Here is a 16684-nt window from a genome sequence, read left to right on the forward strand (position 1 = left end):
TGCAATTCTAATGGAAACAAAAGGAGACAGCCTCCCTACTGAACTACACACTGTAATGGATATCAACAACATTAAAGGCTTGGTTACAGGCTGTGGGTGAAACATCCATTTAAGATCAACCTAAACATTTAAAGCTGAAATCGATTTTCCACTTAAAATTTTGACCAATCAGTATGATAGAGTACGTTACATGGTTGCAGTCTGTCTACCTGCTCTTCTATTGAAACATTTACATACACAATTGTTGCAGTAGGGTAGGGACAAATTAGTTGGGTAGGACACCTACTGGCTGAAAAGAGGTATTGCATGAAGGTCAAAATGCACTCTGCCCAAAACAGGCGTTCCTTTATATCTTGACAGTAAATGTTGGCACTCACAAGGGGGAGACCCAGGTTTTAAATCCTGGGTAGGACATTCAAGGAGCACTGCAGCCATTTTCAACCATGTCTTCATATAGTTGGTCGTCATTTCCGTCTACTCACTCTGCGTCTGATTGGTGGGCTATGGACAGTTCAGCCTTTCTCTTCGCTGGACAGTTAGCATGCTGAAATAGAAGCCATTGTTCTTGAATAAAAAATTAAATGACAAAACCAGCCTACCGATGATCTCACTGGTAGGCAAGTTTCAGGACTGCCCACTGAGTAGAAATGTTGTCATTTTATAATGATAATTAATCAGGACCAATTATGTGAACATAGGCTGAAAATGTGCTTTAAGGGGAAACAATTCAAGTGTCTTGGTGTTTGGTGGGACGGTCAATGTTAGATGCAGTTGAAAAGACTGAACATTACAACGCGAGTAAATTATAGTACATTTCACTAGACTTTTCTTTCCGACATCATCATCATCATCATCATCTCTCTGCTCCCATCAACAACTTGACCGAACCTTTCTCAGAACAACCCCAGATACAGTAGAAAGTGCGCAGGACGGTGGCCTGTGGTTTTACATGTGTTTAGAACAATGTACAGGCGAGACACACAGAGGACCACTGGACAACTAAAGAAGAATTGAAACATCTCAAGAACTGAAAACAACCCAAGAAGAACTGACCAAGTTTAAGACGAAACTGAGAAAAACAAGACTTTGAGATTGTGTGCAGCAGGAAATAAGAGTAAAACCATAACAAATGGACGGACCAGTGGTTTTCAATCAGGGGTTTTCAATTTCTTAAAATGTCAAGGACCCCCCCATGACTCTGAGTGTGTGCAAATGGAACCAAATGGACCCGTAAGGGTCCATTTGGTTCCATTTGCACACTCTCGGAGTTACGACCTGTAAGGGTCACATTTGGTTTCTAACTATCAATCATTTTGCTGGGGAACCCCTGGACCAGACATGTAAGAGTCCGTTTGGAACCCTGAGGGTCCCTGGACCGCACTTTGAGAACCACTAGTCTAGACACCTTTCAGCTACACACTGAAGACACATCTTAAGACCAGCTAAATTAAAATGAAGAAGCCCGAGACGTAGAGATGGGAAAAAAAAGCAAAGGGATGCGTGTGTGTGTGCTCCACAATGTCATCAGCTTCCATCACTCCTCCTTTCTCCCTTTGTCTTCCTCCACCAGGTTTCTTCTCTCGTTCCGTCCGTCCCTCAGCCACGCCCTCTCTCCATCTTCCTCTCTCCTCTCTTACCCTTCCCGCCTTCCTTCGCCGCCGCCACCACCACCCCAAACTTCTGCATCACTTCTTCCTCGAATCCGTCCATCTCCTGCTCCAGGGCTGAATCCTCCTCCTCCTCTTCCTCCTCTTTCTCCTCCTCCTCCTCCTCCTCCTCCTCCACCATGTCCTCCAGGATGTCCGCCAGGTCCTCGGTGAAGTCCCGGAAGCTCATCAGGTTGTGGGCGAAGACGCCGTCCGGGAAGAACTCGGAGGCCAGCTTCCGGAGCTCCTCCGTCCTGGAGGCCTCCACGCCCGCTGCCTCCGCCTTGGCCAGGTAGCCCTGCAGGGATAAGGGGAGGTCACGGCCATGACAGTTTAGCAGTGGTGGGAAGTAACTAAGTACATGTACTCAAGTACTGTACTTTTTTTGTACTATTTTGATGCCGATACTTTAAAGCAGGGGTCTTCAACAGGGGGTCCGGGACCCCTAGGGGGTCCTCAGAGTTACTACAGGGGGTCCGCCAAATCTTTGTGTGATGTGATTTTTCTTTTTTTACCTTAACCACTTGAACCCTAGCACCCCTTTTCTGAGGAGAACTTTAGCCAAAAATAGCAGATCTACAAGCTCACAACGCCTCGCAGCGCAAGGCGTTGTGAGCTTGTAGATCGGCTATTTTTGGCAAAGAGGCACATTATAGGTGTAGAGGGAAAAAAGATCAGACCAAGTAAACAAAAGAAGTATAATCTGAAACACAATGTTATACAATATAAAGGGGGTCCCTGCTTCATCTCTCTCTCAGCTAGGGGGTCCTTGGCCAGAAAACGTTAAAGTTTGATTACCAGACTTTAATTTATAATAACAGAGTGTTTCTACGTTGCAAAACCCAGCCAGAAAAGGTTGAGAACCTCTGGGCTAGCAATCTGGAAACCCATCGCCAAATAAAAAGGAAAAACAGCGCCCTCTGCTGTTTTTGACTTATTCATTTGGCTCTGGGTGGAGCTTAACGGAGGACCCGTGCTCAGGGAAACCGGGGTTTTGGTCTGCCTTCAGCGCATCACTTCCGGTGGTGCGACTATGTTTTCATTCCCACAAACAATATTTCTCCACGGAACACTAACACCATTTCTCCCAAAGAACATGGATGGTTTTGGTTATAAGCCCACTTAGTCCATGAGCCAGACAAGATTTCATTATCGAAAGAGTGGGCAAAACCATACCTATATTAAATTGTTCATAGGGTCAATACGAGTAAATAAATATGATAACCTCTCCACAGGAGCAGCTTTTTCATGGTTATCACACATTTTGTTATTTTCCCCATACGTACATGACAGGTGAAAAAATTTAGGCATTACGAAAATTTAGGCATTACGAAAATATGCCCGAATTTGGATAACTTTCCAGAATCAACATTGGAACATTGGACAAAGCCAGAGTCAACATTCTTATTTCATTTTGTTAAGATGTTGGAGTCAAAGGTTTTTAACGAGGGAATATTCAATATCTGGCTCAATTTTGGGGCTCTGGCTCATGGACTAAATGCCTAATTTGCATATTTAAATATACAATTTCAGAAAACTTGTAATACGATAAATCATTGTCTTCATGCAAGTAATCAACTCAGGAAGTTTCATTATGATAACTCTTTTTTAAATTTTGTTATTTTTTCACCTGTCATGTACGGATGGGGAAAATAACAAAATGTGTGATAACTATGAAAAAGCTGCTCCTGTGGAAAGGTTATCATATATTTATTTACTCGTATTGACCCTATGAACAATTTAATATAGGTTTGGTTTTGCCCACTCTTTCGATAATCATTGCTCAATTTTGGGGCTCTGGCTCATGGACTAACTTGTTTCTATGATGAAAGAGCAAGTTAAAATGTTACCAACTTTGCGTGGTTTTGTCGGCTTCGAGGACGCTATTGTTAAATGAGTTTCGGTTTGTTTCCAGTGGGGAACGAACGGCACACACGTAAATCCCGCCCACTACATTTGATTGGGTAAAGCGCGGCCTGCTTCCTGATCTGATGGCACACCCACTTGTACCCAATGTGCACGGGTTGTCAACACGGCTACCGACAGATTCAAGCACAAGTAGAATCTGTTCTTGAGAGATTACTGGGCTAGCGGATAAGATATTTGGCTTCAGTGTCCCTTTCCCGGCCCAGGAGACCCAGGTTTGAATCCCAGGTCCGTCGGTTACACCTACCTGCAGGACGGCCTGGAACTGGTCCTTGTGGACGGGCTGCAGCAGGCCCTGGGCCTGGGCACAGGTCTCCAGGGAGTCACAGCGGAGCTGTGGAGGGCTGGCGTTCCTCTGCAGCTTGTGTCTCTGGTGGAGCCAGTAGCCAGGATGCTCCATGGAGGGCCGGGACTGCCTGCTGCTGCCTCCTGGAGGAGGGGGGGAGCAGCAAAAACCACTAATGTTAAGACTGTGATTTTTTAGATAGCATGTTGTTTAGAACACCGTTTCCCAAACAAATCACAACTTTTCTTCAATTAAAAACAATTGCAACATTTTTCAGAAGTATTTCATAAATAGAAAATGTAAACGGTAGAGTGAAAATAGCAGATCTGCAAGCTCCCAACGCGGCGCAAAGCGACGCGTTGTGAGCTTGTAGATCTGCTATTTTCACTAGTTTGGGTTTGGGGCAAACGTCCAAGTTCTTTTTTGGGTCTTGAGCTAATAAGTTTGGGAACCACTGGTTTAGACAGATGAATCGTTCATTGAATTCCTGGTTATCCTATAGTTTAAAATGTAGAGATCATCATTTAGATAGCATGTTGCTTAGACCGATGCTAGGCTCATCGTCTAGCTGGTATCCTATAGTTTCAATTCAAATGTAAAGAATGTTATTTAGATAGCATTTTTGCGTAGACAGCTATGTGATGCGGTATAAAAACTTGTAGATCTGTTAGTGTTAAGTTAAGTGTCTATGACAAGCTCTAGTACTTTTCATTGGTTCAATATTGTAACTAAAGAAAACTACATTGGATCCACTGGAGCACAGGTTCTTGTTTCAATGTTTCTGAAAAGTAACAGGTTTGGACATTGAAGGTTCCTTTCCACCCGACAGAGACAATATCAAACTGGGGGTCCTAGAAATTAAAAACGTTGAGAATATCTGAGCTATACGGTATACCTTTGCCAGCATGCCACACGTTGTCATCGCGGTGACCGTGGTGATCGTCGTGGCGATGGTCATGGTGGTCATCACGGTGATCGTGGCGGTTGTCATGGTGATGTTTGTCGTGTTTATCTTTGTCAAAGCGTCCTCCATCTTTCCTTCTCTCCTCTTTCTTCCACTCTCCCTTTCCTCCTCCGTGTTTCTTCTCGTTCGTCTCCTTCCACTCCTTCTCTTCGTCTCGGTCGTTTCTGTTCTTCCAGTGTTTCTTCTCTTCTTTCTCCTTCCCTCCCTTCCCGCTCTCCTCTCTTCCCTTCTTCCAACCCCTCTCTTCCTTCCACTCTTGGTGCTCCTTCCTTCCTTTCTTCTCGTCCTTCCACTCCTCCTTTCCTCTCCCTTCTTTCCCGCTGTTGCTCCATTTCTCCTGCTTGTCCTTTTTCCTGTCTTTTCTCTCATCCCTCTTTTCCTCCCACTCTTTCTTTCCCTCCCCGCCCTTCCACTGCTTCCCTTTGTCGTCTCGTTTCTTCCACTCCACTTTCTCCTTCCACTCCTTCTTTTGCTTCTTCTTCTCCTCCTTGTTCTGCCATTCTTTCCCTTCCTTTCCTCTCTCCTCCTCGTACTTTCTCTTCTCCCTCTCTTTCCCCTCCTTCTTCTCTTTGCGCTTCTCCGTCTTCTCTCGTTCCTTCTTCTCTCTCTCCTTCCCCTCTTTCTCGCCCGTGTCGTATTTGTCTTTCTTTTTGTCTTTCTGTTTCTTCTCTTTCTCTGCTTTCCTGCTGTGTGCTTCCTGACTGCTGTCTCCTGTGTGGCCAGCAGGGGGCTCTGCAGCTTCAGTGTCAGGTGGAGGAGGCGCTCCATCGGCTACTGAGGAGAATCAGAAACACAGTGAAATTAGCACAATAAAAAGATAATGGATGGAAACAATTAAAGAAAGAGGTTTACATTAAACAAATACAGATTTTGTATTAACAATGACTCCACACCACAACTTTAACAACAACACTGGTGAACATATTAGTTATAGCACTGGGTGTGAAAGGCCCTTAAAACAAGAGTTTTGTTTATTTTTCTTCCCCCAAAACGAGGGCCAATTGTGTTCATGTAGAAGCTCGACAAAGTAAGTAAAGATTGAAAGCAAAGACAATTAAAGAAGGGGAAAAAACGGGGAAAGCCCGGTTCATCTCCTCCTAAAAAAAAACTGTATTTATTGTATTAGTCTAATGCAAGTCCTTCAAATTAAGGCATCAATACACCTGGAAAAATATAAGCGCTTCAATTTCAGCTTGAAGGGGTTTTCAATTATGTTTTACTAACATTCATCTGTAACATTTATTGAATATGGACCAAATATAAACAAACAATATCTCAAATAAAGAAAGAAAACTAAATAAAGACGTATTAAGTTGGGGAAACACTCTGTTCCCCTCCTCCTCCTCACAGCTCCTGACCTCTCTGGACTAAACATGCCAGACCACTGCTATGGTCCTTAAATAGTTTCACTGGTACAGAAGTAGCATTTATCTTTTTGTTAAATATTTAGTCTGTTATTTCTTGAAAGGAAAGCAGAGAGACAGAGAGGAGGAAGGACATGCAACACATGGTCTCAAGACGGAATACAAACAGGGATGTGCTGAGGGTGATGGTGATGGTGATGATGATGACGTCGCCGATGAACTGTCTAGTCCATGGGTCTTCAACTGGGGGTCCGGGACCCCCAGGGGGTCCTCAGAGTCAATAGAGGGGGGCAAATCTTTGTGTGATAGGGAAAAAAAATGTGCACATTAACCACTTGAACCCTAGCATCCATATTCTAAGGGGAACATTAGCCAAAAACAGCAGATCTACAAGCTCACAATGCCGCGCAAAGAGGTTTGGTGTAGGGGGGAAGAAGAGCAGTAAGTATTGAGGGTTTAAGTGGTTAACTGTCTGAAAATACTATTATTATTCTACAAGAATCCAACACAATGCTACATATTGACAGTGTTGTCAAACAAGTCTATGAAGCTATCTATGAAATATAGTTTAATCTGCAAAAACATTTTACACAATATGTAGTGGGGGGGAGGGGGGGGGTCCTTGCTTCATCTCTCTCTCATCTAAGGGGTCCTTGGACTGGAAAACGTTGAAGACCCCTGGTCTAGTCAACTAGCGGTGAATCCCATTAATGAATGTCTAATTCACGGCGTGGCGCTGAAGGGGTCAGCTGTCTAGATTGTAGAACATCGTTTGTCTGCATGTCCCTCCCATATTTTGTCCAAATATGGGGATTTTGCTCAACTGCAGCCGATGGCCTCGCCTGTCGACGAGCTCGCCGTCTGGGCTGGCAGGCCGTCATCAACCGTTTCCAAATCACATATCGTTGCTGTCGGGCAGAAACCTCTCATGTCCATATTTTAACTTTTTGTGTTTTTTCGTAAATTACCAGTCTACTTGATCATAACAGTCACACAAAAGCATCAAAAGTAGCAGATCTACAAGCTCGAAACGCAGGGCCAAGCGACATGTTTTGAGATACTTTTGATATTTTAAAATTTGAATCCTGAAAAGTAACAGTTTTGGACATAATGAGGTTTCCACCCCACAGAGACGACAGAGTAGCTACTTGACAATGATGTGCATGTTAGGCTAATGTAAACGCATAGTAAACAGACTGGCTACAAGCGGGCACATGTCCCTTCCACCCAGCCAAACGGTGGACAGCATGGCTAATGAAAAGGATTGGAGTGTGGTTTATGACATTTGCTGGTTCAAAAGCCATACAGATATTACATGACAGCACAGGGAAGCCACGCCGTAATTAGACCCCGTCTTGTTATTGGTTAGTTCTATCTGTAGGGGTGTTAAGCTTCATTTATCTCCATCCTACCAAACTCCTACACAACTCCTTCTCCACCTCCTGCCTCTCTCTCTCTCTCTCTTCCTGTGTACCTGTAGAGAGTGTTTACACTAGACAAGAGCCTGACCGATTTATCGGTTTGGCCGATATATGGGCCATTATTATCATTTCGTTTTTTGACAGCATCGGTAGAGGAAATTGCACACATTTCGACCAATTTCAACCTGGCATCCCTGTCTCTTTCAAGCTGAAAATGTTTCAAACGTTTTCAAAATGTTTCAAAGATAGCAGATCTACAAGCTCACAATGTTTTGCGTGTGTAGGTTGGCTATTTGTTTTAAAGAGTTTTGAATAAAGATTAAGTGGTTAAATAAAATAAAGTTGAGTTTATGTGTGTAGTTTTTATTTAATCATTTGCTTGTTCATGCTCTAATTTAAGTTAAATGTTATTTCCATAATATTTTAGTTCCATTTTTTATCGATCAAAAAGTTATGTATTTATTTGTTTGCTTATAAGTTAAAGGTTCTCAAATAGAAACTTTATCAAATCTATGTTTTCAAACTATGTTTTTGAACTTTTTGACAAAATATCAGTCAAAACATCAGTAATCAGTGGTATAGGTCTAGGTTTTTATCAGTCTGGCTCAAGCTCTAGTTCACACCCCTCACTCTCTCTCTCTCTCTCCTGCCCTGTCTCTCTCTCCTCTCCCCACTCTCTCTCCTCTCCCCTTCCTCCTGCCCCGTCTCTCTCTCCTCTTGTTTATCTCATCTCTCCTCTCTCTCCTCCCTGTCTCTCTCTCCTGTCTACCTGTATAGAGTGTGTGTTGGGTCAGAGCGGCTCTGAGAGTGTCTAGTTCTTTGTGGAGGGCGGGGACAGACTCCAGCTCGCTCCTCATCCTCTCTCTCTTCAGCCTACCGTTTTCCTCCTCCTCCTCCACCACCTCCCTCTGCAGGCGCTCCTTGGCTCCCTCCATCGCCTGGCCCTGGGCTACTTTTAGCTCCTCTCTCTGCGCCTGATTAGAGGAGAAAAACGGAACAGAAGAGAGAGAGAGAGAGAGACAAACAGACAGACAGACAGACACAGAGAGAAACACAGAAACGCATACACACAGACACATATACAGAGACACACAGAAAGACACACAGACACATATACACACACACACACAGACACACAGAAAGACACAGAGACACACACACACACACATATACACACACACAGACACACAGAAAGACACACAGACACATATACACACACACACACACAGACACACAGAAAGACACACAGACGCACATATACATGCAGAGACAAAGAGACACACAGACACAAAGACACAGACACACATAGACACAGACACACAGACACACAGAGACACACAGAGACACAAGACACAAGACACACAGAGACACAAGACACACAGAGACACAAGACACACAGAGACACAGAGACACAAGACACACAGAGACACAGAGACACAAGACACACAGAGACACAAGACACAAGACACACAGAGACACAGAGACACAAGACACACAGAGACACAAGACACACAGAGACACAAGACACAAGACACAAGACACACAGAGACACACAGAGACACAAGACACACAGAGACACAGAGACACAAGACACAAGACACACAGAGACACAGAGACACAAGACACACAGAGACACAGAGACACAAGACACACAGAGACACAAGACACACAGAGACACAAGACACAAGACACACAGAGACACAAGACACAAGACACAAGACACACAGAGACACAAGACACAAGACACAAGACACACAGAGACACACAGAGACACAAGACACACAGAGACACAGAGACACAGAGACACAAGACACACAGAGACACAGAGACACAGAGACACAAGACACACAGAGACACAGACACACAGAGACACAAGACACAAGACACAAGACACACAGAGACACAGACACACAGAGACACAAGACACACAGAGACACAGAGACACAAGACACACAGACACACAGAGACACAGAGACACAGACACACAGAGACACAAGACACACAGAGACACAGAGACACAGACACACAGAGACACAGAGACACAGAGACACAAGACACAAGACACACAGAGACACAAGACACACAGACACACAGAGACACAAAGACACAGACACACAGAGACACAAGACACAGAGAGAGAGAGAGAGATCATGGTATCAGCCTTCCATCCCCTTCATGTTCACACACTCATCCTCCTCTTCCTCAAATGGATTAAAGCAAAATAAAATCTCACGACTGAAAACGTTTGTATGACCAAGTCCTAATGTGTGATTAGTGAAAGAGTATGAAAAGGAGTCCGCCACACACACACACTAGCACTGTTTCCTAAACAATCAACACAATATGTACAGTAACAGCATGATGTTTCAGTAATAATGTCCCTGATGTTCTACATACTACCAACCAGGTGAAGAAATCATATCTGAGATTTTATGGAAAATGCTTCTGAGCATAAGAATTATTTTTAGTTTGACCACTACAAATGCTTACAATAATAACAGAAAACAGCCCATCTACAAGCTCTCGACGCATTGACTGCTTGTAGATCGGCTATTTTCGCTGCGCAACATGCTTCCATAGAAGACATGCTGGCTTCTATGGAATCCAAATGAGTCAAATCAGCCGTGGAGACTGAGAACTGTAATCCATGTCCTCATTTGAGACAGAGAACTGTAATCCATGTCCTCATGTGAGACAGAGAACTGCAATCCATGTCCTCACGTGAGACAGAGAACTGCAATCCATGTCCTCACGTGAGACAGAGAACTGTAATCCATGTCCTCATGTGAGACAGAGAACTGTAATCCATGTCCTCATGTGAGACAGAGAACTGGAATCCATGTCCTCATGTGAGACAGAGAACTGCAATCCATGTCCTCACGTGAGACAGAGAACTGTAATCCATGTCCTCATGTGAGACAGAGAACTGCAATCCATGTCCTCACGTGAGACAGAGAACTGTAATCCATGTCCTCATGTGAGACAGAGAACTGGAATCCATGTCCTCATGTGAGACAGAGAACTGTAATCCATGTCCTCACGTGAGACAGAGAACTGCAATCCATGTCCTCACGTGAGACAGAGAACTGTAATCCATGTCCTCATGTGAGACAGAGAACTGTAATCCATGTCCTCACGTGAGACAGAGAACTGCAATCCATGTCCTCACGTGAGACAGAGAACTGTAATCCATGTCCTCATGTGAGACAGAGAACTGGAATCCATGTCCTCATGTGAGACAGAGAACTGCAATCCATGTCCTCACGTGAGACAGAGAACTGTAATCCATGTCCTCATGTGAGACAGAGAACTGGAATCCATGTCCTCATGTGAGACAGAGAACTGTAATCCATGTCCTCACGTGAGACAGAGAACTGCAATCCATGTCCTCACGTGAGACAGAGAACTGTAATCCATGTCCTCATGTGAGACAGAGCAGACATGTACCTGTAGTTGAGCGTGGAGGTCAGAGGTCGGCTCAGTTCCTTTGTCCAACTTATTGAGAAGATCTGCATCGTCTGCAAGTGATGGATGTCCCTCTGTGTTCGACCACTCCTACACGCACACACACAAGCGCGCACACACACACACACACACGCACGCACACAAGATGTAGACAGGCTGTTTAGAGAAGGGATTCCCAAATTTAAGAGTGCATGTGTGAATTGAGCTCATGCTGAACCCCACGTGCACGCTTAGCGGCGTTCCTTGTTTATGCACCGCAAGTGTTTGAAAACACAGCATTTCCACTGAAACGTTACTCTTTATAAAGTAGCAACAATACTACGACTGGATACAAGACACTTGGATTATACTGAACCGTGAGAGTTGTTTGAGAGTTTTTTTCTTTGTTTTTTTTTAAAGATATTTTTTGGGCTTTTTCTGCCTTTATTGATAGTACAGGAGATGGACAGGAAACAGGGAGAGAGATGCGGAGAGACATGCAGCAAAAGTCGTCGGGAACGAGAGCTGAACCCACGACGCGCTGTCAGGCATTAGAGCCTATATGTGGCATCCGCCCGTTGTTTGAGAATTTAGTAACCGATAGTTTTTATATAGTTGTGCTGTCTTTAATCTTGGACCCCTATTTTCTTCGGTTCATCAAGTGTTTTCTACATGTTTGGGATTCTTCATTTGCCATGAAGGAATGCGACAAACAAACTAAATTGCTCCATGGATTCAAGGCTTCCCAGGGTGATAGAGAGAAAGTATGCCTTTAACATTTCATAACAGACGGTTAATCTGAATAATCTCCCCCCACCACCATGCTCATCAATTTCTCTGTGTCGTCTTTTTAAGGCGGACTTTTTCCCGGAGACGTTGCTCTATCCGCTGCTCCATAGTCAAGTGTCCACGGAGATCGAAGTTCACCTTAAATGTCATTGTGGATTTCACCTTGACCTACGGTTAGCAGTCTAATGGTTCTTCTTAGTGTGGAGAGATACTGAACTGTACAGACATTAAACTGACCTGTTTTACTGGGATCTGTGCGTCTCTCAGCTCCCTGTAAGCTTCATATTCAGCCTCTGAGAAAAACATTCACATAGTGTCAATCAACACAACTATTTATAATAGAACATTTTGCACATGAACCCTTTTAGACCGGGAACGCATCTGTGTGTCATGTTTAGATTTCTTTGGGCTATTCAAAAATAGCAGATCTACAAGCTCATAGCGCGGCAGCAAGTGCCGTGCTATGAGCTTGTATAACTGCCATTTTTCGGGGGGAAAAAAAATCGTGAAAGTTTGTGCAAATCTTTGAGTATATATTTGTTTAAGCCAACATGTTTAAAGACGGGGTGCCGTGATTTTCAGTGATTATTTCCCCCCACTAAAACATAATCATCAGGTATTATGTTTATACTAGGAGGAAGATTTTTTTATACTAGGAGGAAGATTTTTTTCAAAAGAGTGTACAGAAAGTGTTAATATTATGTTTTTATGTGGACACGCCTCCAGTTCATTAAGTATACCTGGTTCTCACCTTAGCACCTCCTCCCATAGATATATATAAAGGCTAGATGGCTCAAGGGGGCGTCGCAAGCGTAGTTCAACCGCGGCCATCTTGGGACGGTCATTCATAACATTATGTCTATGGTGCATATACTTTGAAATAACCATAGCGTGCTCAATTTTCATCCGATTTTCAAACGGTTTGGTGTGTTGTAAACACCAAAGATGTAGTTATGATACTGCATACTTATAATTATAATCATGTTTTTTTTTGTTTTAATAAAATTAAGTATGCCGTATCATAACTACATCTTTGGTGACAACGTCGTACTCCATTGGCCAGCAGCGCGGGTGAGTCATCTAGCCTTTATATATATCTATGCCTCCTCCACCACCTTAGCACCACCCACCTGTCCTAGTCCCTCCTCATGCCCACACCTGTTGTGTTATGATAATGAGGGGGAGGGTATCTTTTTACTGTGTCACTAAAGGGCTGTTTTTCTATTGGCACGTTTGACCCTCAAGGTTTCAGCCTCCAGGTAGAAACTCAAGATAGTCAGAGAAGACATAAAACACCATAAAAACACCACCAGGGGGCTTAATGAAGTTCTATCAACCTCATAGACACATGAAAAACAGAAAAAGTGCAAAACCATTTAACTCATGTTACAACTTCTGGGGGGGGGGGTCCCTGGAACAAAATAAAAAACATTTGTAGAATCCCCCCGGCAGCAAAGATTAGCCAAAGAAATCTTAAAATGACACATATTGGTTCCCTGCTTGAATGGGTTAAAAAGGACCATCCCAGTGTCAATACATGTCTTTTTTTTTTCTCACTCCTCCTATCTCCAAGGGAGGCGGGACATGCCATACGGCTGAAAACGAGCCGTGGCTTCTGATTGGTCTGTGGTGCGGGGCGGGACAAAAACACCAGTGTGATCGTTGTGATTCGTTGGAACGACATCCAATCAGCAACGACGTTGCCTACGTAACATAATGTAGTTCCAGTGTAGTTCTGCAAAACGAGTCAAATAGCCTTTCCAGACTGAGAAACCAAGTGAGAAAAAAAAAAATCAGCCAAACGTAGTGAATCAGGCTGGATCCCAGGCTAACCATTTCCCCCAGTAATGTCTTCATTTAAAGAAGGTCATTCAAATATTACTCATCTGAATAACTAAGTCAATGTTGGCTAAACATCACTGTACGATTAAGACGTTCTCTTTAAAATGGATTAAAATGCAACAATAATGTGACTTTGACAGAAATAACCAGTAATATAGTGTGTTGAATGAAGCTCTCAAGCAGGTTTCAAGTCTCTGCAAGTAGATTTTCATAGCGTACTGAAATAAACAGAGCCATTTGCTTCCTCTGTTTTTAAAAAGCTCATCATTAATGCCACGTAAAGCATCAGTCACAGTGAATGGACTAAACATGACACAACACCGTTATGGTTCATTAAAATACAATGTGCTTTATATGATGCCCAAGTGCACAGATGAAAAGTAGGTAATTCATTACACAATGTTGTGACATTATGTACCGACTTACACATAAACACTGAATAAATACACGCCTCAAAAACACACAAAACAAGCTACACAGTTTGGTGCACAAAAACCACGAGATGAATTGAAACAACACATACGTTTGTATTACTAATAGATATACTTATAAGACTTTTAGGACGGGAGTTTTTCCTAATAAATGCAATTTTCACCCATTTCTTTTTGCCATTTTGAGTGTGACAAATAATAAAAAAAATACGTCTACTCTGGACAATGGCATTTTCTCAATTTCTACTACTTGTGGAGTTGTGGGGACATTTGGCCCTCACAAGCAGCACACATGCACACACGTCTGTTGTTTCAACCACAGCTTTGTGAGGAGTGAAAACATGCATGAATCAACTTCACTGCCAAGGTGCACAGATATCTAACTCATACACACTAAATGACAGTAAAGTGTGCAGTGCCAGTGCTTTGAAGGATCCATTGCAAGCAAGTGTCAAATGCAAACAACAAAAATAATTTCATGCACACACACACATGCATTGCCATGATTATACTTGTGCCCTGTAACACACACACACACACACACACACACACACACACACACACACACACACACACACACACACACACACACACACACACACACACACACACACACACACACACACACACACACACACACACACACACACACACACACACACACACACACACACACACACACAACCTACCGTCATCTAGGTCAACGAAGATGCCTGTAGATATAACACATCTCAGTCTCAGAGTCCTTCAACTACTTTAATTAAGCCTAATTTATCATTTATACGACCATCTTGCTTGCCAACAAGAACCCGTCTACAATCTAACATTAGTACCCAAATATATATGTATATATATATATATATATTCTTTTTAACTACTCAACTACTATGTAATTTCATCCCTCCAGGCTATGGGATTACACGTGTTCTTTAGGCTATATGACATTGTAACATCAAGCTTGGCCCAGTAATGACCACATGCTAGGGCTGGGGCGATAGGACTTAAACATCTATAATATTATTTCACTATTGCCTCCATTATGATTAATGAACAATTATAAAAATAACATTTGTGAAAATAGCAGATCTACAAGTTGCATCACAACCCGTTGTGACGCTGTAGTATGATCAAGTAGGACGTTAGGGCTCTGTACTTGGTGCACTCTTTTTTTCCCCGTCTACACCAAATCTCTTCAGGGAAAACAGCCGATCTACAAGCTCTTCATAGATGGGCTATGTCCCCCCCCCCCCCCCCCAGCATAGGGATGCCAGGGCTCACGTGGTCGACGCCTACCTGAGAAGAAGATGGTACCGATGCCGAGGAGGATGATGGCTCCCAGAATGCACTTGTTCAGCGAGAAGCTGAACTCTTCCTCTCTGTGGGGCGGCTGGGACTCCTCCTCCTCCTCCTCTTCCTCCTCAGCGTCCTCTTCCTCGTCGCTCCTCCCGATCCGCTCCAGAGTTGTCAGAAGAGTCCTCCTCTTCCTCAGCCCTGCGTCCCCCCCCTCCTCCTCCTCCTTCTCCTCCCACCCCTCTGAATCCATGGTGGGGTCTGGGGAGGGCAGTGTTAATGTTGACAGCACATTTTTGAGTTAGTTTTAGTCATAGTCTTTTGAATAAAATTCCATTTAGTTTATTTTTATAGTCATATTTTTGTCATCTGAAATATTTTACTTTTTAGTTGACTAAATATTATAAGATTCGATTTAGTCGACTAAAATGTATTTTTAGCAGGCCGCGATGGCGTCGTAATCCTTGATTTATACTTAGCAGTGTGCGGAAAATAGCTGATCTACAAGCTTGTAGATCGTCCGTTTTCGGAGCGCGACACGTGCACGCAGCCAAGCATAAAATGACTTGTATTTTAGTTCTACTGGATCTCTTCTCCACTATAGTCCCTCACTAACATGTTGGTCTAGTTTTTATTTGTTGATGAAATTGTCAATATATTTAGTCTTAGTTTTAGTCATCATAGCTTAGTTTTTATTTAGCTTTTATTTAGTTTTCGTCAGTGAAAAAAGGTAGTCGACGAAATTATCCGTGTCATTTTAGATTTCTTTGGCTATTCAAGTGCACATTTTTAACTAAAATCTTTGCTTTTGGGAACAAAATATTTGACAAATGTTTGCTTTAAAACTAAATATATTTATACTAAAATATATTCGAAGATTTGCAGAAATGTTCAGGATTTTTCAAAAATAGCAGATCTACAAGCTATGAGCTTGTAGGTCTGCTATTTTTGAATTGCCAAAGAAATCTAAAATGACAGAGATGCGTTCTCGGATTGAATGGGTTAATCAAATAATGGAGTAGTGGGTTTTCTTGCCACATGAAGTCACGTCGTTATTGGATATCACATCCATCAAGGTTCCAAGCCAGGCGATACCAAAAGTTGACAGACTAGCGTCATTACATCACGACAAACTCCCCTAATACTGCGAGGAAGCATTAGCTTTAGCACTTTTAACACTCATACACACTGTTTGACATCGCTATGGCAGCCAGCTACACTGAGGAGATCCTATCCGCAGTGGAAAACTAAGTAAAGCAAGTAGAGTTGAGCCGGTACCAT

General features: G+C 43.1%; 1 protein-coding gene across 5 annotated transcripts in view; it reads right to left on the reverse strand.

Annotated features, from left to right (window-relative positions):
* The window catches only part of pbxip1b (pre-B-cell leukemia homeobox interacting protein 1b), a 29854-nt gene continuing 13170 nt past the window's right edge, over positions 1-16684 (reverse strand). For 2 of the 5 annotated variants that reach the window (XM_080426350.1, XM_080426351.1), the window contains exons 6-14: positions 15407-15664; positions 14803-14826; positions 12078-12133; positions 11055-11162; positions 8485-8581; positions 6354-6482; positions 4754-5596; positions 3820-4001; positions 1268-1944 (exon numbers count right to left, since the gene is read on the reverse strand). In XM_080426350.1, the coding sequence (XP_080282476.1) occupies positions 1597-1944; positions 3820-4001; positions 4754-5596; positions 6354-6482; positions 8485-8581; positions 11055-11162; positions 12078-12133; positions 14803-14826; positions 15407-15664 (2045 nt within the window). In that variant the 3' untranslated portion in view covers positions 1268-1596. Of the gene's footprint in view, positions 545-1267; positions 1945-3819; positions 4002-4753; positions 5597-6353; positions 6483-8484; positions 8582-11054; positions 11163-12077; positions 12134-14802; positions 14827-15406; positions 15665-16684 lie in introns of those variants that run through there. The other 3 variants (XM_080426354.1, XM_080426352.1, XM_080426353.1) reach the window with 3 other exon arrangements.

The sequence above is a fragment of the Gymnoscopelus braueri genome (genome assembly GCF_963280865.1).
Source record: "Gymnoscopelus braueri genome assembly, chromosome: 4".
NCBI lineage: Eukaryota > Metazoa > Chordata > Actinopteri > Myctophiformes > Myctophidae > Gymnoscopelus > Gymnoscopelus braueri.